This window comes from Euprymna scolopes, chromosome 35 (genome assembly GCF_053919585.1).
Source record: "Euprymna scolopes isolate OS-2025 chromosome 35, ASM5391958v1, whole genome shotgun sequence".
NCBI lineage: Eukaryota > Metazoa > Mollusca > Cephalopoda > Sepiida > Sepiolidae > Euprymna > Euprymna scolopes.
In genome coordinates, this window is record NC_136516.1 from 75,078,859 (window position 1) to 75,104,096 (window position 25,238).

The 25,238-nt window shown below is 33.3% G+C and overlaps 1 protein-coding gene and 1 long non-coding RNA gene across 5 annotated transcripts in view; one reads left to right on the plus strand and one right to left on the minus strand.

The window, feature by feature from the left end:
* Nucleotides 1–25,238, plus strand: part of LOC145259940 (N-chimaerin-like) — a 423,244-nt gene that overhangs the window by 182,062 nt on the left and 215,944 nt on the right. For 2 of the 4 annotated variants that reach the window (XM_080117905.1, XM_080117907.1), the window contains exon 2: nucleotides 22,026–22,049. The exons of the other annotated variants lie outside the window; for them this stretch is intronic. In XM_080117905.1, the coding sequence (XP_079974031.1) occupies nucleotides 22,026–22,049 (24 nt within the window). The remainder of the gene's footprint in view (nucleotides 1–22,025; nucleotides 22,050–25,238) is intronic. 4 annotated transcript variants of the gene reach the window in all.
* On the minus strand, nucleotides 1,113–9,951 carry LOC145259938 (uncharacterized). Its single transcript, XR_013864232.1, has 2 exons — nucleotides 9,545–9,951; nucleotides 1,113–2,141 (listed from the first exon to the last, which is right to left on the minus strand). It is a non-coding gene; the product is annotated as an uncharacterized LOC145259938 (long non-coding RNA).

The window sequence follows — 25,238 nt, forward strand, 5'->3', positions numbered from 1 at the left end:
TTTTATTTTATTTTTTATTTTTTTTTGTTTCTTCAAAAAATTGATATAAAAATCGGTGTGTGCGAATGTGACTTTCCTCTTCTCTTCCTTTCTTTCTTTTTCTCTCCTCCCTTTCTCTCTCCTTTTCCCATTTTCCTCTTTCTGTATAAAATATGCCTCTCCCCCTCCCCACGACTTATTTATAATTTTAATTATTGCTCCAAAGTGTAACTTGAGATTTTCTCTCCCTTAAACTCAGAAATTCGTGTCTTTTCAATTGAGGTCAAGATTGTTTGATACTTGTTACAGGCTATAGACCCCCCCCTCCTCCGCCTTCCGGGCCTCTCCCCTTTTTACAGCTTTAGCCTTCCTTTCGAGAGAAAAGAAGTTTACTTTTTATTATTAAAACCATACAAAAAAAAGACAATCTCTCTCTCTCTCTCTCTCTCTCTCTCTCTCTCTCTCTCTCTCTCTCTTTCTCTCTCTAGTGTAGTATCTGTTCCGGCAGATGCTGCACTTTGAGACCATTGCCCTTGTGGCAATTGGTTGTTGGTCCATGTAGGGGCAGCCCTACATACCATTCCCCCTTCCCCTCCCCTTCACTACACATAAAAACTGACCTTGTGTCATATTTAGCTTACGTGGAGAAGCAAATAAATACCTACCCCCCCCCCACTATATCTCTCTACCCTTTCCCTTTCTTTCTCCCTCTTATCCTTTAGTCCTCGCATTTCATAAGCGATGTTTCTGATAAAGGAAGAAAAATTGCTGTTTTCTTGGTCAGAATCTATTCATCTAACAATTATTGTTGGTTAGTTTTTAAATTGGAGTTATATTTTTTTTACTCCTTACATTAAGTGATTTCATATCTTGTCTTCCATTTAAAAAAAAAAGTCACTAATTTTACTGTTAAACTATTCTATATAGGGAAAAACACTAAACATTAATTTATTATAATCTGTTTCAAAAATAGTTATGTAAACGAAATAAATACATATTTGGTCGGTTGTTACGAGACATGCAATATTTAAAAAAAAACAAAAAAACAAAAAAAACCTATACATTAGTTAGAGTAACTCGGTTTTTATGGTGTATTTGTGATTGATGAAAACTTTAGCATTTATCCATTTAGATTTTATTTATGTGTAGTACATAGTCGCTACACGGAAAAGGGGGTAAGCTTTCACATCGCCTTCTATTTTTGAGTCTAAAATGTCACTTAATATCACCCCCCCCATTTCAAGTTAGCGATTTAATATATTTTTTGAATAGCAGATAAATTTCTGTCGCCTGACAAGGAACTTTGTGTTTTTTATAAACCAATTGCTCTGAAACATTAGCATGTTCAGTGTGTAGCGACTATGTAATATTTGTCTATATAAATATTATATTTTGCTCTTTTTTAATGAGCACTCTTAATAACCTCCTTTTAAATCTCCTGAATATCTTTAACTTTGTGTGTGTGTGTGTGTGTGTAATATGTATAGACCTCGTTTTTGTGTGCGTTAGAATTTTTTTTTTTTTTTTCAACATTTTAAATTTAACCTCAAGCGCCTCTACATCCGTTTCTGCGATACCAGACTATATCCTTTTCAATTAAATTTCGTTGGCAAAATCGTGCTTAAATTACCATGTAGGGAAGGGGTGGTATAAATTTATACAGAAGAGGATACAGCAGCCCTGCACTTGTCCAAATTCATCTTCAATTGTTGTGATATTGAGCATTTATTACGTCATTTGGAAGTTTATGCCAAAGAAATACCAAGGTCTTATGTGCAACATGAAAAAAAAAAAAAATGGAATTTTATGAAGATCTATATCATTCCAGTAATTATTAATTATAGAGGCAACCGGACTCATGAAAAACAATTTCCAAATGGCAGATATATCCAGTAAACCAAGTGCAGGAGAGATACAAACAATTGCACTTAAAAGAGCGGTTAGAATCTTTTAAAAATCTATCGGCTAGAATGTATGAGATAGCGGGTGAATGTTTGGTATCCAGTAGAATGCCTCATACCCGGCTAGACTAAAATTATAAGAAAATCAAAATAATAATAATAATAATAATAAAAAGGGTCCAGGGATCCCGATTGAGAAACCGGTCCTCCTTCGGTTCAATCTAAATTGTCAGTGGAATAGTTTCTTGTGTCCGCGTAGATCTGAAAATAAGGAAGGGAGAAATATTTTAGAAGCGAGTTATCAGAAAGAATATCATATGAGAAATATTCAATACTATAAGTTAGTGTTCGGACGATTAATCGGAATCGGGAATCTGAAAAATCGGAACATTTGGGGGTATCGGAATTGGAAAAATTAATACCTATTTTCCGATGCCAAAGCGATTCTTTTAATTGTCTTTTTTTATTTGATTTTCTTTAAAGCAACATCTTCCATTGCTGGTAGTAATGATAAAATAATAAATATTGATTGATTTTAAACAACCAGTAAAGCTAAAATCGATAGATCACTCTCCACAAGTGTATTTTGAAGTTTAGGAAAATATCTGCATATTTAACATGTGTTTTTACAAAAATCGAGGAAAATAACAATTTTATAGTTAAATAGAGATTTATAAAGAATCTGAATTGGTAATTGTATCGGAATCGGTAATTGTATCAGAATCGGTAATTGTATCGGAATCGGGGGGGGGGGCTCTTAAAATTGTCCCATCACTACTATAAGTACAACATGTACGTTATAAACAACACCCTGAAGGAAAGGTATTGTTAAAGAATCCGAAATTGCCTTTGGAGTAATTATCTGTGCATGTGCTTTGTTTATTTCCTTGGGAGTGGAGGAATCGCTTCCATTCTGCCCCACCTTCGCGATCTGTGATCACCGAAGCAGATTCTATTGTCGAGTGCATTTTTTTGATCTTCTGGCCCATTTAACGAACTGAATAGATTTTCAGTTTCCATTTTTGTACGATTTTTTATTTCTTGTAATGGCCAACAACAAACAAACCAGTTCCATTTGTGACCATTTTTAAATGTGTCCTCACATCTTTGCTTCGGTTTGAACTAGCATTTTCGTTATTAAACGTGCAGCTTAAATTGACACCTTTCATTTTGGATGCAACTAAGCGTCTCCGAGAGGCTGTTTTTTCCTCGTTGGTCTGTCACGCCCATGTTTGAAATAGACTCTCCACTGGTCTGTCATGTTCAATTTTGAAATAACATGTCCACTGGCCTGTCGTGCTTAAAATTTTAAAATAACATATTCATTGGTCTGTCACACTTAATTTTGAAATAGTATTTTTGTAGGTTTGTCTGTCACATTAAAATTTGAAATAGCATGTTTGTTGAAATAATATTTTTATAGGTCTGTCGTATTGAAATTTAAAATAGCATGTTTGTTGAAATAGTGTTTGTGTCACTGAATGAACACGGATTGAATGGCCGCATCTTTTAAGCATCGGTCGGTAGAATTTAAATTTGGAAATAAATGCATTCTTGACATTACTTACTAGACTCGTATGCATACCCCAAAAGAACTTCGCCATATGCTTAAAAACAAAATCCCACCATTTATCAGTCTTGGGCCAGTCTTTCAGCTAGCATTGTTTGCTCTACTAAGAGGGCTCACTGTGGTGCAGCAGGAAGAAGCTTCACATGCTTCTCTACAATGATGGTCCACAGTACAGTAGAACCTCGGGATACGGTGGCCCTAGGATACGGTTTTTCAGGTTACAATGTGGAATACAATGTTTTTTCCGGCCCCTGGTTACGATATTTGCGGCGCCTTACGGTGTTATTTATAATGTTATTTGATATATATATATATATATATATGACTACTTCATTTAATCACATAAATTAATATACAAAAGTATTATTTTATGCATAAACTTTAAGTATTTACTTCAACAATGCTCAATACATAAGTAGAGATAGGTAGTAAGTTATAAAAATATGTAAGTTATATGAAATGCGGAATATTCTGTGTAGCTTAATTGCCATATATATTTTTACAACTTTATATATATATATGTGTGGGTGTGTGTTGTATACTGTACTGTATTTTGTTACTAATTTTTAATGCCATATCCCGGGGTTCTACTGTACATTATAGTCTGCATTGCACTGTAGATAACTTATTGTTGATTTTATAAAATTATTTTAATATAATGGCTTCAATTAAAGTTTGAAATGCAAAAGTCAAGTATCATGGCTCAATTGTGCTCTGTACAGAAACCTTCATTTCAAATACACCTCCTGTCTTATCAAATAACCTAATGTTGATTTTATACGCTGGGCTCTTCTGCTTGTGCGGTGATAAAACTTCTCAAATACAGTTGTGATGTTAGGCTAGGTCTTAACGTTCTTTACAAGTAGACTGTTCCTTTAATCGGATTTTTTTCGATTATTAATTTTTTATACTTATCAGAGGCATTCCAATACAAAAGCCTATCTAAAAACACTCTCAAACACACAAAGTACATCTGTGTGAAATTTTAAAGAAGTGTGCCTAGCTGTTTTGGAGTCTATAAAGAATACACACACACACACACACACAAAGTGCCTTTAAAAACAGATTAGCTTAGGGTAAATCTGGTCAGTATGGGGAGATGTGTGCAGAAAAGTAAACTTTGATGGTATGGGCACATTGAAAGAAATGATGAAAATTTTTGAGTTGAATATAGAACAGTTGAGGTAGTAGATTCAGTTCACCGGAGAAAGTTAAGAAAAACATGGAAGGAAATGATAAAAATGGACTTGAGAGAAAAGAGGGATAAATAAAGACCTGGTCAGAGATAAATTAGTTTGAAAGTTAATTTCTCAAAGTCGTCGAACACATGCCAGCATGTAAAATGTACCCCCCCCTCAAAGAATCATAACTATATGACTGATGATGTTCACTGTCATCGGTCGTTTCATCGGTCTGTCACGTTTAATCTTGAACTAACATTAAGGACAGGTTGAACCGTTGAATGGACCCATTTGAAGAATATTCATTCTTGTTGAGTGAATTCCTACCCCACCTACCATTTTTTTTTCAAGACAATTTGATATTTAAATGGGTAACAAATAACATCACGGTTGGATGGGAATTTCTCTTTCATTCTAGCTCTTTATGGTTAGATCTTAAAAGGAGATAAAGAATTTAAAGGAATAAAAAAATATATATATTAATAATTATAAAATCGTGGACCGCCTAGGCGTCCTTGCTTGCTTGAATTTTGTATTATAATAAAGTCGTATTCTTGTCTGTTCATAATTTGATTAATATATACAAAAGCTACACTGTTTCAAAAATTAATTTTAATACTGAAAACGGACTTGTATACACTTTTATTCCAGCATGATATATAATTATTTCCACAGCCAAACAACGTCGCAGCTTGCAAGAGCCATGACAGCCAACAAACCGGAAGTTCAAGACTCAAGTTTCGCCCTCATTTGGGTTCATCAGTTAGACATATCCAAACTTGGGATTCAAAACCTGAGCCTCTTATATGTGAGACAAGCACTCTACTAACTGAGCAAACGCCCCGCACAAAAGAATTCTATTAACTAACTCAGATCAAGATAATCGTGGCCGTATTCCGACTGTGGAATGGACGTACTTTGTCTCAACAAGGGACGCGGTCATCCAACCCGCTAATAACCCCAGATGGATAGAGATGTTGTTCCAGTATGGTGATGTTCTCCTTGATCAGTAACTGCCGGATGCTGAGTCAACAGAGTTGCGACCATTCTTGCAATGACTTTTGCCCTGTTGCGGTATGATGCTAATCCTGTGCAGTTCTAGGAGGTCCATCTTCCCAGGTTTCGCCTTTTCTCTTTGAGAAGGGGTTAGTTTATTGCTAATTGTCTGAGGCGTCCCTACCAGGGAATGTTGACGGGGCTGCTCTGGCATTTTTTGCGGGTCCAAGTGTCTCTCTTTGGAGATACTGACTTTTCAATCCTACTTTCCAACCCTTGTGACGTTTCTCACCATGGGAGAGAAATAAATACTGAATAATTTCCGGATGCTCAATAAATATTATTTGGGATAGTGAGGAATAAAGGAAGTCCCGGACACGAGTTCAGGAAAAAAAATTGTTTATATATCTTACATTTTGAATTGCAAAAGTTTATTAGGATCTCCCTGCCCCTCACCTCTATTGAGAGTCAAAAGGATTTAAAACTAACTCTAAAACAGAAAATTGGAATAGTCCATTATAGGAAATATTAACACAGTAGTAATATTGTTTAAACCATAGCTGAATAGGGAAAGGAAGAGATATTGCAAACAGACTAATTTGGGATTATTGTTTTTTCGTAATTAAAAAAAAAAAAAATAACTGGCTTTACAAACTCAGTTTTTTCCTTCAAACAATCAGATCGGAATTCAGAAGGTGACCCAAAAGGGTCATATTTTTACCAGTGTGTGTGTGCATGTATATATATATATATATATATATATATATATACTAGCAGGGGTGCCCGGCGTTGCTCGGGTGTTTGGAGGTGTATGCTGTGCAAAAAAAGCAAAAAAACAAAAAAAAAAATGGTTAATTTTTTAAAACTTTGACCCCTATTATGATCCCTTAAAATTTATTGTTTCGGGCTCAAATCACTTTATTAAGTTAGATCCATGTTCAAGGAACCTATATCTAAAATTTCAAGTGTCTAGACCCAAAATTGTCGGAGGAGTTTGGTAGAGTTCTTAAAGGTCAAATCGTTGAAATTTGACCCCTTAACAGCCAAATTTCTGGCTGACACCCGTCACATCGATTTTCCCAAATCTCAGTACTCGGTATTTCAAATTTCGAGTCTATAGACTAAAAATTGACAGTTATTGCGTAGGGAAATGTACACAGACAGACAGACAGACAGACAGACACGTTCACTTATATATATATATATATATATATATATATATATATATATATATATTGAGGGAAGTTTAAGTGGATCGACAAACGTTTCTGCATTCATCTATCGTTAGGGCTCCAAATAAGCTTCGTAGTTAAAGAGCAAAAGACAAACTTCCAAAATACCAACTGAAAATCTGATTTTGGAATGATAACTAATGATGTATGTATGTGATAATCTAATTTATCTTTCTATTTGCCAGGCAAATCTTGCTGGTTTCAATTGTGAAAATATGTAAAATATGGAGAAGGGGAAAGATTAAAACGTTCTTTTGAAAATTCTGGGATTCTTTTAAAATATTGCAAAAATCTCAATTGATTTAATGCGTATAAAGCCAAATCACAGCCGCGCACAAAATAATGAAATAAAAATATTTGTAAATTATATAATCAGAATTTGTTTGGTATGCGTCCTCATATCTGATTTTTTTTTTTTTTTTTTTTTTTTTTTTGTCTGCAGGTAGATTTATCACGCTTAAATTCCTTTTTTTTTTTTTTTTTTTTTTTAATAAATCTTAATATTACAAAAAATAATATTAAGAACGATTAATCTGTGTAAAAATTTGATATCTATCGTCGTACGGAATTCTCCCTACCCCCACAAAAAAATAATGAATGAATTAGTTGTCTCAAGAGTTTACAGATTATTAAAAAAAAAAAAAAAAAAAAAAAAAAAAGAAGCGATTTCCTTTGAAAATAATTTACATCTATTGTTTTATTTTAAATTTGAAGATTGCAAATTATTGCTTCGCAATTTTTTTTAGATGAGGATTGATAATTTGCATTACTTGCACTATGGTTCTTTTTTGAGTGAACATTTGGGAATGCAAAACAAATGTCCTCTTGTGTGTGTGTGTGTGTGTATATATATATATATATATATATATATATATATATATATATATATATATATATAATGCGATCTTGGTGTAATCATTGACCGAAGACTGTCCTTCACTAAGCATGTTGAATTCCAAGTCAACAAAGCCAACCGGATTCTCAGAGCCACCAAACACGTTTACAACTCTGGATACAAAATCTTTCCTACTTCTTTATAAGTCCCTCATCCGCCCACACTTGGAATATGCTTCTGTGGTCTGGTGCCCGAAGTTAAAAAAAAAAAAAGACACCCTGGAAAGGGTCCAGCGCAGGGCAGCAAAACTTGTACAAGGCATCTCCGATTTACCCTACTCTGAATGCCTCACTCGTCTCAACGTTCCTACTCTAACATTCCAAAGGGTTTTGACAATGCCCGCTATAATAGACCTTGCCCCAACTGTGGCAACAGTTCGTTCGCTCCAGCCCTCAACCTATCCATCAGGGGACATAATCTGAATATGCAGATCCAGCATCATCCTGGCTCCCGTAGCCACTTTTTCTCTAGTAGAGTTGCTCCTATTTGGAACAGGCTACGTTCTCACACCATCAATGCCCCCTCAGTAAATACTTTCAAGTCATGCCTGGCTGCAGAATGGAAGAACCACAAAGACCTATATCAATACCAGTTTTCCTACTGAGCCAGTGACACTGCCCTCATATTTTTCATGTGAATTACTAGTGCTACTTGAAACTCTTGGACAGAAGAGGATCAAAACCTTAGCATATGGTCTTAATGCCCTTGGTCGAGTAACTAATGACCTAGACATGATAAGTACTTATGATAAGTATGATATATAATACAAGGAGAAACAAAGACTACCTACCATACAACCGTTATTAATCCAGCACCAAGTATTTTTGTTAAATGTATAACTTTTATAAAATATATTCAATATAAATTTATTGTAATTTTAAAAACTAATAATTTTCATATAAATTACCTCCCTTGAAAAGTTATGAACATATTTTGTAAAAGGTTTTGGTAACTTATCTATTTTTTATGCAATCATTTTAATTTGTGTTAATATCAGCAAGACTAATGCGCGAACCCACACACACACACACACACACACACACACACATACACTATTATATAAAAGGAACGTGTTGAATTCGTTCCCTATGGGCTCCAAAACTTTTTAAAGAAATTTCATAAAAATTTACTGTGTCTGGCAGTGTTCTTAGATATTGCATCGGAATGTCTTCAATAAGTATCGATAATCGAAAAAAATCCAATGAAAGAAGAAACAAGCGATTTTGACCTAAGTTAACACTTTATACAGTCTAACATCACAAGTGCATTTGAGAAGTTTTATTACCGCACAAGTTGAAAGGCCAAGCATATAAAATCACCAGTAGGTTCTTTGATATGACAGTGGCGCATTCGAAATGAATGTTTGTTTAAAGCACACTTGAACCATAATACTTGACTTTTTCGTTTTAAGCTTTAATTCAATCCATTATAAAAAATAATTTTATAAAATCAACAGTAGGTTCTCTACAGTGCAATGTAGACTACAATGTATTAGGGACTGTCACTGTGGGGAGAAATGTGAAGCTTCCTCTCAATGCACCGTGATGGATTATCAACTAGAGCAGGCAATCAATCAATCGATTTGATTGAAAAATGGACGATTTCACCGATTTCGATGACAAGAAAAATATATGAGCTTGCAACTTTCGTTGATCAGCATTCAATCCCAGACAACGTTTGATCTCCCTGCTAATATACAAATAAATACACGTTGGTATTTATTATAGACTGAAAGACGGAACTAAGAATTGTTAAACTTATATAATTTTATTTCTTAATACGTAATTTACCTTGAACTTGTGTGAAAGCGAGGATGAGAGTATATTGTCTCTTTTACGCGAGCTTCTCAGCGATTCCTTCTCCGTCGACGACGTAGCTTTCGCGCCGTAAGGCACGGAGCCTGCGAATGTGTTTAGTGGTGGGAGGGGTTGATGGAGAGATGCTGGAAGATTCTGTGTCAGTTAAATGGTCCGGGGTAGGATGGGGGAGGGTCGAAAAGAGTTGTCTCTAAATCGGAAAAAAAAGGTGGGGGGTAGAATTAGGTCTGGGTCATATTTCACTGTAGGATCCAGGCTCATGAGGCGGGAGGGGCGACGACAAACAGTTTACACCCTTTTCTCTATTTAACTTTTAATTTTTATCATTGTTTTTTTTTTTTTTTTTTTTTTTTTTTCAATATTTTATATATATATATATATTTTTTTTTTTTTTTTTTTTTTTTTTACTTACGTTGAGTTACCCCCGTTCGCCCATTAACACATCCACCCATCTCTGTATCCTTTCTTCTGTCATTTCTACCCCAGAAAATGAGGAATAAAAATAATCTGCAAATTGAAGTGCTTGGCGTCGTTTTTCTCTTCGTCTTTCAAGTTTTCATTTTAAATTCAAAGTTTTTAGTTTTTTTTTTTTTTATGACAGATCATAGCCCATAAATTCTTCTACTACATCGATGGCGCCATTCTTGAAACTCTCATTTTATCTTTTATTAAAAGAAAGCAAGGGGACGCTGATCTCTATTAATGCTCCGATAGGCTCGTGTGTAACTAGTTCGATCCTAATTGGTTTCCCTGGATTTCACTTTTAGGTGCTTCTTTACACCGTTGATCTTTTAAATCAACGCGTTTCAGATTGAAACATTATTACGTACGAAAAATGATCCAGTAGAAAAATAATTACAAGTAAAATACAGAATTTATCGAATTATGAAGCTTTATTTGTTGTAATGTCTTCAAACAAGGGAGATAACTCGATTTAAATTGACAATTAAAAGCCCGACATTTTTAAACCAACGCATTTCAGAAAGTGACTGTCGTTGATATTTTACTAAAAGTACATCTACTTGATCAATGATCAAAAAATTACGAAAAATAATGATCATTTTTCGTATTTTTTTTTTAATTCATACCAATTCCGCCATTGAATTGAAGATGAATATGCTGTAAACTGCATGGAAGTTTGCAGTTGCGGTGGGAAGATGAGTTCTTGCTGTGGATGTCTTATAATAGGGAACCAGTGATTGGAGTTCAGTCGAGCATCTTTTGGCTCTGCCCTAAACCCTCCATAAATTTGTAGAAATAAGTCTCGTTCATTTTGCTTTGGGGCATGAGGGGCGAGGTGACAAAATATGTCTTTGTTCTTTTTCTTATTTTCAGCTTCTTGTACCGCCCAAATCCAGATAAGCATTACTATCGACAACACAAATTATCTTTAAGGCAGTACAATAGGAAAACACTGTTTATTTTGGTTTATCTAATTATTTTTTTACGTATTTATGATAAAAAAAATATTTAATAGAAGACATAATCGTGTTAAGTTACCATAAATATTGGTTGCGAGTAAGGTAATAAGCAGTCAGACATCTTTTTATTTAAACAAGTAATGTATCAGACTAAACTGAAAGGTATCTATATATTAATATCGTAGTACCTTTAACATACTTATGTGTGACGGTTTCCAGATTATAAATTATTCGATCGGGAGATCTTATTTATTAAAAAGGAGGATAGAAGGTAATAACATACTACGAACATTAAATTATTAGTATAGATATGCTAATTTATTGTTTGTAGTATATAATCAATTTCTAACTTCTTTTTTTAATAAATAGGATCTCCCGATACACAATGTTAAAAAAAAAAAATTAATAAAAAATGATGTCGCTTTTGGACCGTACATGAAACTAAAATGTACCTTCTTAGTCTTCTGGTTAGGATCTAAGTATCTGTTCTGTCTAATGATATTGTGGGGTTTCTATTCGCGCCGGGCGTTCATACAATAAAAATATTTCACAGACTCCTAAAAGGATATTGGAGATAAACCATAATAATCAGATATATTCTGACACTACATTAACCAGATTACTTAGATAAATAATTTTACAGTTTTAACAAAAGGGCTACAATATCATTTTGGTCAAGATCAAAGTGTAGTATATGTTCTTCAAATGCTGCACTTCCATTTCTTGTTCTCTTTCGGCGGAGGAGAAATCCTTCACGACTGAGACAATTTTTATTTTTGTACCTTTTCTCCACGTTAAAAAAACGACCCTGGTGTCTAACTCTGTCCCGTGGGGAGGCATAGTAAATAGGTACAATAACATTGTGGGGTCTCCGTTCATGCTGCACGTCCACAAAATGGCCAGCAGCAATGTATTACATATGAAAGATGCTGCTGTGGAATTTCCACAGGTCCCACTAGTTATGATAAATGTCATATCAAAGAACAAACTGTTAATTTATCTTGGTTCCACTCGATCCAGTGAGTTATATTACTTATTGAATAAGATGTCTAACTATTTATTACTTTGCTCACAACCAGTATTAACGGTAACTAGACATGCTTATATCTTCTATTGAATATGACTTTTTTGGGGTTTGTATTACTGTACACATAGATTCGAAAAAGTTGTCAAAAAAACAAATATATAACAAATAAATGTTATCAAAGGCAAAATAAGTTACTTTTCTACCAAACTGGATATATTTTTTGTGTTTTTATTCAATGCAACATGTTTATTCAGCTAGAAAAACATGCAGCGTTTACCGATGTATTGGAAAATTCAAAATGGCACCCGACTCTCTCTTTAACACGGTAAGTTTGGGAAAAAGTGTTATAAATAATAAACTAGACAAAATACTATTAAAAAAAAACACCGAATATATGTCAACTTATGTCATGGTAACATATATTGAGCGAATTTTTAACAGTATTTTGTCTAGTTTATTATTTATAACACCTTTTCCCAAACTGACCGTGTTAAAGAAAAAGCTTGGCGCCATTTTGAATTTTCCAATACATCGGTAAACACTGCATGTTTTTCGAGCTGAATAAACATGTTACATTGAATAAAAACACAAAAACTATATCCAGTTTGGTAGAAAAGTAACTTATCTTGCCTTTGATAACATTTATTTGTTATATATTTGCTTTTGACAACTTTTTTGAATCTATGTGTACAGTAATACAAACCCCTTTTTTTGTTTAACACAAATATATAACAAATGAGTAGGTAAAATGTTTTTTTACCAAGTTCCCAACTTTATTTCTTTATAAATAATTTATGTTACCCATGGTAACATTTACCATGAATAAGGTTAATAATCTCATTTATTTGGGAGGAGAGCTTTATTTGGTCACTTTAAGGTCAACAGCTTAAGTCTGGGTAAAAAAAGAAAATGATGAACAAAAAGAAAAAAAATATATATACAATTGTTTACTTCTTTTCACCTCTTTTTAACCAGTGATAACACTAGTTTTCTCAGGCCTCTCTTAGTTTAAGTTTGGCTCCCACCTAAGGGCAGCAATAAGAAGGGGATAATCGGGATCAGTTTTTGACGCTTGGGGTCCTTCCACCAGTGTGAGAGGGCTGACATTTGTTGTAAGGTTCCCCACTTGTTACAAAAATGTACAGATGTAATCTATCCACCTTGTCCAATCTCTTAACTGTTCTGGTCAGCTTTAAGATTTTTTTAAAACAAAATCAATATTTTTAACATTTAGATATCAACAAAAAGTCAATGAAGCGATAGAAAAAGAGGTAAATTTGTAGAGGGAACTGTATCATTACCTCCCTTCCTGAATACACTTACACTCCCCCCACACACATACGCACACACTACCAGAGGGCGTCAAACGAGAGTTATCTTTCCTTTTTGTTGATCATAGGTATGCTTTGTCTCTTTCTCCTGGAACTGTTCTCTCTAGACACACCTACCAAACCCACTTTGCTTTCTCCTTCTCATCCTGTTCTGGCCTTGACAAATGTACTATGCTTGCACAATCACAGCTCACTTTACATAGTAAGGCTACTCGGACTTTGTTATACACATTCTCGTGGACAGATGTTTTATTTTGGTTCCAATCCAGACTGCACCTCTTTTTTTTCTTTTTTTTTTTAAAGTTTGATTTTCTTTTCTTTTTTTTAAAGTTTGATTTTTCTCTTCATTAAAAACCAGCCTTATGCCTAACATTGCTGTCATAGGAAGGCAAGTAAATAGGGACGATTAGTCACATATCCTTCTAGTCTTCATAGAGGAAGGAATTGGTAACATATCAACAGGAAAAAAAAATTGGATTTTTGCATGCATTTGTGTTAATGTGTGTGTTTGTGTTACATATTATCTTGCAAGCACATTCTGTTAATATACAGCATAATCACATTGACACACCGGTTCTCGTCAGATCACCAAAGTTAAGCAACATTGAGCCTGGCTAGTACCAGATGAGTGGGAATTCTAGGCAGTGTATGTACTTTCCGCTTATCTCAGCATTGTTTCCAGTCATCCTGAACCTTTACTTGCCACTGGTATTTAATAATGTCGACTCAGGAGAGGTGTGGTTGGAGATTGCGCAAAAATCCCTTACAGTGGGTATCCATAGTCTGTCAAGACTGAAGGAAGCCACTACTACATGCTGTTAATATTTGTGTATGCTTGCCAAAATATTCCAGTTGCCAGTGTCAGAAATTATGTACACTTTTCTTCACATTTGTGCAGAGTGATTTAAAGATCGCCTTGGATTTGTCGGATTAAGATCCGAGATAAAACTGGTCAAATGTAGTTTTGGGTGGGACTTATTATTTTCTCAGTTGGCCATCCGGTACTCTTTCTTTTCAACACAACTTTGCGTTTAACATGGTTGTTTAATCAAATGTATATAGCCAGCAAACCCTCCTTTATACATGTTTTGTTAATAAAACCTACAAGAAATTCTTAAGTTCTTTTCTTTTTTTTTACAGTAGCTTTTTCTTGTTCTTTCATGAATACTGATTTTTCATTTCCTAAGGCATAGTGAATAGAGTACTTGGGAAAATTCAATTGTAAAAGTTACACTTCAGGAGGTTTTAAGTTTAAATCCTCAGTTCAGAGAAAACGCTCAAAAATACATATGCAAATTACTTAGAACTTTTACCCAATCATTGCTGATAGAATTAGAGCATGCTGCCATTGTGGATTAAATACGGAGTTTCATTTGAAATACCATGCAGATTCCGGAGGTCGAAGGTTTCATCAGCCAAAATGTTGTGAAAATAACACCTCAGATGAGAATAGTAGTGCAAAGTATCAAAATAATGCAAATTATCAATTGATGTTTTTTAATGGTTTAATCTATATAATAATACGATAGATTGAGTGTTATTTTCTATGTCACGCTTACATCTGGGTCGTTTAATTGTTATGTACTTTCATTTCTTGTGATAAATAATTTTACCTAGAATTCTTCATAAGTTTTGTTTTCAGTTTTGATTTATAGCTGATGCCATTTAAGTCATCTATTTTTTTTTTTATAAATAATTTTATCAAGAATTCTTCAAGTTTTGGTTTCTATTATGGCTGAAAGAACTCATGGTATACTTGAATATACTTTTGTTTTCTTTTTGAAAAGGGGGGGTGTTTTTCTCCCGAAATTAATCAAAGTTCCATACCACCAACGGACTTTATATACGCCGGACATAACCACAACTTTGTTGTAAAATAATTATACAACGAGGTGAGGAATGATAGATGAATAAACAGTTAGACATTTCTCTACTTGAACATACCCGTCTACTTGTTTGTTTGTTTTTCTTTTCTTTACTCTCATGATTCGGGTCCTTTCCACATTGCTTTTGGCTTTTAAAATATATATAAATTTTTGTGGACCCCAATTTTGTTATGTTTTGCCTGTGGACCCCCAGAAATATTCCATGGACCCCTAGGGTCCATGTGGACCCCAGTTGAGAACCCCTGATCTACACTGAACATCTACAGAATACTAACATGAATATATTAGATATGAATGACTTCCCTGTGGAATTTGTACAGGTCCTGCTAGTTTGTATTAAACTGTTAGGACCACTTTATGTTGTATATGAGGAAGAAAAAGAAATAGAATTATTCGCTGTATTTTTTTTAATTACAATTTTTTTAATTACAAATTGTTATACGTAATATAACATATATGGATTTGGGTTCTTTTTACATACCTTCATTACAACTGAAAAATCAGTAAAAATGGTAGATTACTCTTTTAATCCGTAATTGGCCTGATGGACATTTGTCATGAACTATAAATAAGATCTTTTTGGGGGGCAGTATATTCAGATTTGCTTCCCTTGAACTATATTCAAGTTATCTCCCTTGAATTATTTACCAAATGGAGAATGAACTCTTCATTTTTTTGAGTACAAAAAATGATTCACACACGTATAGTATGGTATTCAAAATTTAGCCTTTGTCTCGTGATTTGAGCTACAAGCTAGGCAGATGCATCCCACTTAGTTCTATCCTTTGACATTGGTTTCAAGACTTTGATGATGTGTTTACACTAACTTGCACAGTTTGAGCAGGTCTTGTTTGTACCAGTCGAGATACTCATTCATGAGTGCTGATTGTTCATTTTTTTTTTTTTTTTTTTATAGAAATTACCCCAGACAAGGCATAAAGTCACTTTATGTAAGGAGCTAGAAAAATTAAAATAAAAATCTACTACTTTAAGGTCAAAAACTGTCCAAAGTGTTAGATGGAAAGATTTCAAGCCAGAAAACAGCAATTATTCCTCTTTGTTAGGAATATTGTTGATAAAATGTGAGGACTAAAGAACAAAATAAGGGAAGCAAGAGATACAAGGCTGCCAAAAGTAAACACAAGGTCCACTTTCTACTCCCCTTGAGAGTGGTCGACCAAGAAATTTCAATGGAATATAGAAAACCATTATCAATTGATGTTAATGGTTTAACTTCTATTAAATCATTAGACCTCATTTTCTAAATTTCTTCCTTGTTATATATGAGGAAGAAAAAAAAAATATTTTCAGTTTTCTTTTCTTTTTTTTTCTTCTTTTAAATGTCGTTTTCATCTATGACTATAATAATTTGATATATCGTTGGGAAAGGTAAATATACTCCCACTTATCATAATTCATAGAAAATGCAGAGTTGTAATTTACTTTATACATCTCATGCATTCTCTATAATATGTTTACCTTGGCAATCCATGCTTATTTAAAAGTTCCTCCTTCAACTATTGAGAAAATAGAAACTTCTGTTTGTCATTTCAGCATTACATAACCTGCAAATAGGTCGATATGCTGTAAAAGGGACAGACTAAATCACTTGTTTTTTTTTATATATTTTTTATAATTCTACTTTGGCATTATTGATTAAAAAAGGACAGATCTGCCATAAAGCAAACACTCTATTAAACAACTCATGTGTGAATAATATATCATGTGTCAAGAATTTTTCTGCTAGACTATCTTGATATTTCAATCATTAAACTGTGTCACCCAACTTTAGAGATAGATTACAAACCAAGGTTTTCCCTGCATTCTGATTCTTGGAAAGTTTCTCAAACCGTATTTGTGGATAGTTCTTTTCATGCCTTCCTCCAGTCAATGGCGCCAGGTGTTTCTTGGTCTGCCACTCCTTATTTTTCTCTCTGATTCCAAATAAAAGGCAAACCTTGGTGGCTCATGAATAATGTGACTAATCCCTCAGACATCTCTGTAACTTTCCTCATGTTGAACGCAGTTTATTTCTTACGGGCCCCCCCCCCTCAAATAGCTGGCTTTACCATCATATTGTAAATTTTGTCTTTGAGGTTATTTTTTTTTTTTTATTTATGGAAATCGCTCCAGACGAGCTATGAAGCCGCTTAATGTAAGGAGCTAACAAGAATAAAAAAATGATTATCGCAAAGACAGAAGATGCTTATTGACCTTAGTTTTGAAAAGACCAAGGCTGTAGGTAGGAGGAAAACAGTGAGAAGGAAGAGAGTTCCACAACCTTGCAGTTCTTGGAACGAAACTACTGAAATAGGAAGCTGTATGAGGAATCAAAATAATGAATTGATCGAGACCACTAGACTAATGAATCAAATGAGCTGGAACAAAGGAAGCAGGGAATAGATCAAAGAACACTTGCCAACAAATGTACTATTATGGCATGTCTGAGAATTGCCAGACACTCTTAAGCTGGTGGAAAGTAAACAATTCTGTGTTTTTACATATGTGCTAGCCCCTCTCTTAACAACAATTCTTCTTAAATAAGTGCATAAAAAAACATAAAAGACATTGATGTGTGTGTGTGTGCTGGACCAGGCAGTTTAAGATATTTGGGTCAAAGAAGCAAAATCCTTCTGGTGCTACTAATTAAGTATCTTATGTTACTAAAAATAGATTTAGATGCTTCAAGAAGGCTTGATTCGGTTCCAGAATGCAGCCATCGAAGAGGTCAACCAGGTCCCTTTTGTTTTATTTCTCTTTGCAGTTTTACCATTTTTGTCTTACAAGTATACTTTCTAGGATTTCTAGTCACGTGACCCCCCCCCCACCGTTTGAAAAAAGGCAAGACAGGATTATTTGAGAAGTGATATTGAGACATGGTATTTGAAGGGAGAGAACGTGAAAATTTCCTCAACTCTTGGTCGATGAAAATACAAACTTTTAAAAATGTCCATACCAATAAAAGTCTTTTCTTTCATGTTTTAAGGTAGATTTTATGGCAGGTAAATTAATTTCTGCTTCACTTGACTACATCTGAATCTAGTTACGAAGTTATTAATTTTATACTGATAAATAAAATAAAATAGAAAATTAGGAAAAAGGTTAAAAGAAATGTTCTTTCTTTCTTCTTTTTTTTCAATATATATATATATATATATATATATATATATATATATATATATATATTACTCGTCTTTCCTGACTTTCTTCTCAAAATATTTCTGAATAAATTCTTCGCATGAACTGTTTTCAATATTTATATTACGCTTTTTTGTTTGTTTTTTTGTTTTATTTTATGACTAAAACTCAAAGCTTTTAAGTTAATCTTATGCAGTCACCAGCAAATACATAAAAACGCTAAATATTAGCATTTTTATCTGATTATTTTGCTAACAATTTTTCCTCTGATGAGAAGAATGAGCATTCTTTGAAACTCTGCGGATTAACGATTACCTAACACACCAGTTTTTGAGTATTCTGCCGAATAATAAAAACTATTTGTAAATTTCTACTTTACAGTTCTGTTCTTACTAATACACACACACACACACACACACACACACACACACACATATATATATAACTTAAAACAATAGATTTTTTCGGAAAGGGCTAACCTGTATGGATAGAGGAAGCTCTACCAAATTAAGAGGAACCATTCATAAGAAAAGAGAGATAATTAAAGTTACATTCCTCCCTCATTTCCCTTTCAGTTATTGTAATCACCCTCATGTTTATTGACATGATAATGTAATAAAGTTCTAATGTAACTTTAATTATCACTTCACTATCATATATATATGATTCAATTTTCTTATCAGTTTGTTCAAGCTGAAGGTGGGACATCTTAGCAGATGCCAGACATTTACCCGCTATCTCGTATATTCCAATTAAGAGATCTTCTTAAGATTCTAACTGTCCTTTTAAGTGCAATTTTTTAATCTCTCTTACACTTGGTTCACTGGGTATGTTTGCCAGGTAGTTTTTGAAATTTTTAATTAAATTAAGACAGCCAGGATATTCCCTTAGGATTAGGTAGACTTTTCTATGGCCACATCAGACAATGTCAAAGTGGGGTGAGAAGAGACAGTGGATGTGGAAGAAACTTTACTAAACCAACCGGGTAGCTTTCCAATATATGGTTTAAGAGACAAAAGGATCATTACCAAATTTCTATCTCCACATAAACTCGAAAAGATAACTGTCGAGAAGCTCTTGGCGTCTGCAACTGACTGTTGATCCAAGATGGAGATGTTCATCTTGTATAAAGTTATTAGTAACGACCGTTTGAGGGTGTGTTGTTTACTTAATTTAATGATTTTTTTTCTTCCAATATTTTCCCCAAAAATCGTCTGCTCCTTTGCCGCCACATTGATTGGCTGATCAGCGTCTTATGTCAGATTACAGTCAAACGCAAGCGCATGACGTCATGTTCTGAGTAAAGCCGAACAGACAGTCCGTAACATCTGATTCAAATTCTGCACAAGTACCATATATGGGTATGTGTGTGTTACAGAAGATCAGAAAAACTTTGGTACCATAGGTTTCAAATCCAAAACAAAGGGGAACAATATCTGGTCCAACTAACAGAGGCTGAAGAGAGTCGGACATAGGTAACCAAATATTGGTCCACTTTGTTTTGGATTTAAAACCGATCGTACCAATATTTTTCTGATCTTCTGTAACAATATTTTACTCTTATTTTGGTAATTTTCTTAATTGAGCACTTTGTTCGGTTAAATATTTCCTTGGTCCTGTGTGTGACTTTAAAAGACATCCAGTGATGACGTCTCATTTAATGGTTGTGAGGAATGTGGAATTGCTCCCAGGTCCACTTTGGCACAGAGTGGTAATACCTGTTAGGGAATCTGGTGCTACTAGATCAGGCTGTCTGAAGATACTGGCTTCCTGACCAAAAGTGCACCAAAAATGAATATTGCAGGGTGAATGCTGTATGGCAACAACAAAATAAATATTCCCTTTCATCTATATATTAATAGTATGTGTGTGTGATTTTGTGTGTCACACTTACATCTTTTTTCTTCCGAGTGACTGTCGTTTAATTGTTATGACCTTCAATTTCTTGTAATAAATAATTTTACCAAAAATTATTCAAAAGTTTTAGTTTCGGTTTCGATTCAAGCTGATGCACCCAAGTCATATGGATATATTTTTTTTTATTTTTGAAATCACAACTTTATATAAGAATCGATAGAAAATTGAATCTATAATAATATATACGAAATCTGCATAAATTAAAATATATTAAGCATATTTTACAACCGGGCTATGCCGGGCATTCGTGCTAGCTTAGATAAATACTTTTGCCGGGACAAGATCAAAGTGTAGTATCTGTTCTTCAGATGCTGCACTTCCATTTCTTGTTCTCTTTCAGTGGAGGATCAGTCCTTCACGACTGAGACAATTTTTTATTTTTGTACCTTTTCTCCACGTTAAAAAACGACCCTGGTGTCTAACTCTGTCCCGTGGGGAGGCATAGTAAATAGGTACAATAATATCAGAGCGTCTCCATTTACGTTGAGCATCTACAGAATGTCAACATCAATATATTACATATGAAAGAGTCCGCTGTGGAATTTCCACAGGTCCCGCTAGTACATATTATTATTCTTTAGCGTCAGTTCACATTTACTCTGTTATGCTTTTAACCTAAATGATTTGAATACAAATTAGTTTCTGATTTGTTAGAATTTTTAAGTTTTCATTTATTTTATCTTCTGTCACTTTATCTTTATATTAACTGCAGGAATTATACCACATAAATCATTGAAACCGTAACATTATCTAATATATAAACGATTATTGTCTGTCTGTCTGTCCGTCGGTCTCCATATTTTCAAGCTATCTCCTCTTAAACTAAAAATTGCAGAGCCGTGCTAGGAGCCTTAAATCATTGTTTTTTTGTTTGTTTGTTTTTTTTGCTTTGTTTTTTTTTTTTTTTTTTTTTTTTACATGCCGTTTTTTTTATGGATATTTAGCCGGTTAAAATTGTATTTAAAGGTTAAAAAATTAGTCAAAATTGAAAAAATCGTTATCCATTTTGTACATTCATCTTAGTATATTTTTAATTTTTAATCGGTTTATAATTGAAAAAAATCGTTATCCATTTTGTACATTCATCTTAGTATATTTTTAATTTTTAATCGGTTTATATGCTTTGAATGCTAGTTTCAGGTTCGATTCTAGCTGATGGCACCTAAATACTGTTTTTTAAATATTTTTTTAAATACTTTTCAAATGAATGAATGAAAGATTTTGTAAATGACAGATTTATTCCTGATTGTTTACTTGTGCGCGAAACAATTGTCCAGTTAGACTGAATTGCTTGAATTTCACCAAGATAAATGAATAAAGACTTGATCATTGAAATTTAACATGCCATTTTTTATTTTTTTTTATATATATATATATGTGTGTGTGTATTATTATTTTTTTTATTTTACTTATAAAACAGTTTTATAAGTAAAATAAAAATAATAAATAAATATTTGTTTACGTCCAAAAATATGAGCGATTTTTTTTTTAAAGATCTTTAAGATGAAGACGCTAATCAACCGTATTATCGTTTAAAAAATCAACAAGAAATCTACGTGTGTTGTGTTTATGATTCTTTTCTTCAATAAAAAAAAATATTTTTAATTTTATTCATTTTTAAGTTTTGGATTTGTCTGTTTTATATTTGATAAAAATATAAACTAAAATATAACTTGATTTGCTAAACGTGTGTTTTTCTTTCTTTCTTTTTCTTTCTTGCTGACAATTGTGTAGAGCCTCCTGACTCTTTGGATTCTGGTAAGAATAAAAAAAAAAAAAAACTAAAGAAAAAAAATTAATGTTAGGTGTTAGTATTTATTCAATAAGTGTCTTTTTTTAACTTTGGTTTTTCGTTGTTGTCATATCTTTGAATTTTTTTTTTTGTTTCTTGTCGCTATTTCTTATAATGCAATAGTCTTTTTTTTTTTAATTTTTTTTTTATTTATTTTTTTGTTTTTATTTTTTAGTGCTTCAGTTTCTTTATTTTAAATTTTGATGGTCACACAATTAAAAATTTGATTTTAATAAATTGTCTTCTAAAAAGATATTTCAACACACACTTTTCAAGACTTTAGAATTTCTGAAATCGAACATGAAAGCAAAATTATGTTTCTGATGCCAGACATTCACCCATTATCTCCTACATTCCAATCGAGAGATCTTTTAAAGATTCTAACCGTCTTTTTAAGTGTAATTGTTTGTATCTTTCTTGCACTTGGTTCACCAGGTATATTTGCTGGGTAGTTTTGGAAATTCTTTTCCATGAAACCAGTTGTTCCCATAATTACTGGAATGGTGGAGATCTTAAGATTCCAGTATCTTTTCATACATTCGATGTAATGTTATGTCTAATTTGCCCAGGCATTCATCAAGTGGAGAGAACTTGAATGCCTACTAGACACTGAATCCTCAAGTGTCTAAGATCTCTATATGCAGGGGTTTGTAAGGACAATCTGAAATGAGGGTACTTCCCTGCACTAGTAAACTATGACTAAATATTTAAAAATGACATAATATTCGCAACCCAAGTAATATCCCCTTATTGGCTTATACGAGGAATGGTAAACCTTATCCAATTGATGTTTCTTATAGACTAAATGAATAAATGTACAGATGTTTGTCAAAACAACCTGCATGAGGATACTTTTCCGTACAAGTAAACCCTGACTAAATATTCAAAATCATGTAGTATTCGTGATCCAAATAAGGTCTCCTCAGTATGGCTAACCCACACTGGCTTTTACGAGGAATGGTGCCCCTTCTTCAAATGATGTTGCTTCATGTAACTGCATGAAGCTGGAGACTCCACTAGACTAGATGAATTCTTGTCCTGGATTCCAATAAGACTAAAAGATCACGAGAAAGATCTGCTACAACATATGAAAATGGTTAATTGGGGAGAGGAAAACTATGTTCTCAACTTCTTTTCTAACTCAGTGTTTGAGATGTAAAGGAGAACTTTAAAGGAATATTCAAATATCTATGTATCTCATATAGAGATCAAGTATTAGCCCCGAAGTATGGGCATCTTGATTTTTGAGGACTTCGACTGAATTAAAATGAAGCAAATAGAAATAATCAGATTCTCATTAATATGCGAAACAATGAATCAAAAAACTTTTCTTAACACCAACATGGACGCCATCTTTACAAAAAGATAAAAGCTTTTCAGTGATAAACACTAAATGCAAGTTCACCTAATGAGAAATACTGTCATGGCTTTGGTTAAATTGCATCAAAAAATCTAACAGTAACAGCACCAATCTATTATATTTGGCGGTTTAACGTCAGTTTTACATGCTTTTAGAAATTGTCTTTCAAACTAACCTATTTCTGGCCAGGTTTTCTTTTATTTATCCTGCTTTCTCTCAATATATTCAACAAAAAAATATAAATCACTTCCAAAACTTTAAACTGAAAAGCTGATTGAGCATAATTCATGATTTTAATGAAATCATAAATTTTAGCAATCAATGCAAACAGGAGTCAACATTGACCAACCTTTCAAGCGGAAAATGATCAGATGAGAACTAAAATTACTGCATCTACTTTTCTCATTTTGTTTTTACTGAGGTTGAGAATAGTAAAAGATTAATATAGGAAGCAACATGGAATTTCCATGGGTCCCATTAGTATTCTAACAATACTAGTCTGATTAATGTTATTTAAAATATTTTCTTTGCAGACAATTTACTGAAAATTCATCCAATTTTATCAGCTATTTTATTTATTTTGTTGTTGTTGTTTATGTAATTTTTATCTGTTTCATTAATTTGATTCACGAGATCATGTGTCTGCAATATTTGGAGAAAACTTTGATCAGAATTTATTTATGTTTTTTAATTCTTTATTTTCATCTCGGTGTTGTATGTGTGCTTAAGTCTTTCATTGGAAAACTGCATTGTTTGTAAGTTAATTTCTCTTGCAGTCATTGCATTAGTTTGCTTCCAAAAATTCACACTAGTCCTAATATTATTGTAGGGATATCATTAGTTGTTTATCATGAAAATCTTTTGGAGATTAAAAAAAAATAAAGATAAATAACAGTATTCTATATCATGGCACCCCAACAGTATTGAGCAAACACCACCTCCCTACAAAAAACAAAACAAAAAAAAACATGTTCTGGATATCAGATCTAGTTTTTACTCCATATTAATTTTTTTACTTGTTATTAAAAATGCCTTCCTTCTGTGTGTGTGTGTGTGTGTGTGTGTGTGTGTGTGTGTGTGTGTGTGTGTGTGTGTGTGTGTATTACTATAAATATTTTTAATATCTACAGGCACTTGTGTTTCATCCTTTCCGGAATCATCAGTTCAGGGAGTCCTAATTACCTCTAGCTATGAACCTACTAACAACTCCATTAGCAAAGAACAAACCACATCGAGAATATAAGTTCTCATAAATCATGGGGTTCCTCCTTAGGAGTAACACTTGATTTCTATATAAAGTGCATAGATATCCGAGTCTTCAGTCAAGGCTCTCTTCTACCTCTCAAACTTTCAGTCAGTAAAGAAATAAAGAAACATCAATTTTCCTCCCAAAATGATCAGTTAACAATGTTAGGTCATATCTTTCTTTTGGTTTCTTGGTCTTACAGAATTCAGAACAAGAATTTATTTGGTCTGGTAGAGTACCCAGTTAAATGGTGTTACTTGAAGTAATATCACTATGAGAAGTTGCACCATTCGTTGTGCGTGTCGTAATAAAGTTGCATCGAAGATCTTATTTGGGCTTTAATATTGTTATTTTGAATATGTGGTCAGGGTTGACTTGTAGGGTAAAGTGTTTTCATATCAGGTTGTCCTGACAAACTCGTGTACAGAGAGACTGAAGACTCTCGAGGATGGTGTTGTATGTGTGTGTATTTACGTATTTTCATTCAGGCAAATGTTATTAAATAATATAAAGATATGTTTTCTCCGCGATAAAAGCCTTGTTTATGTG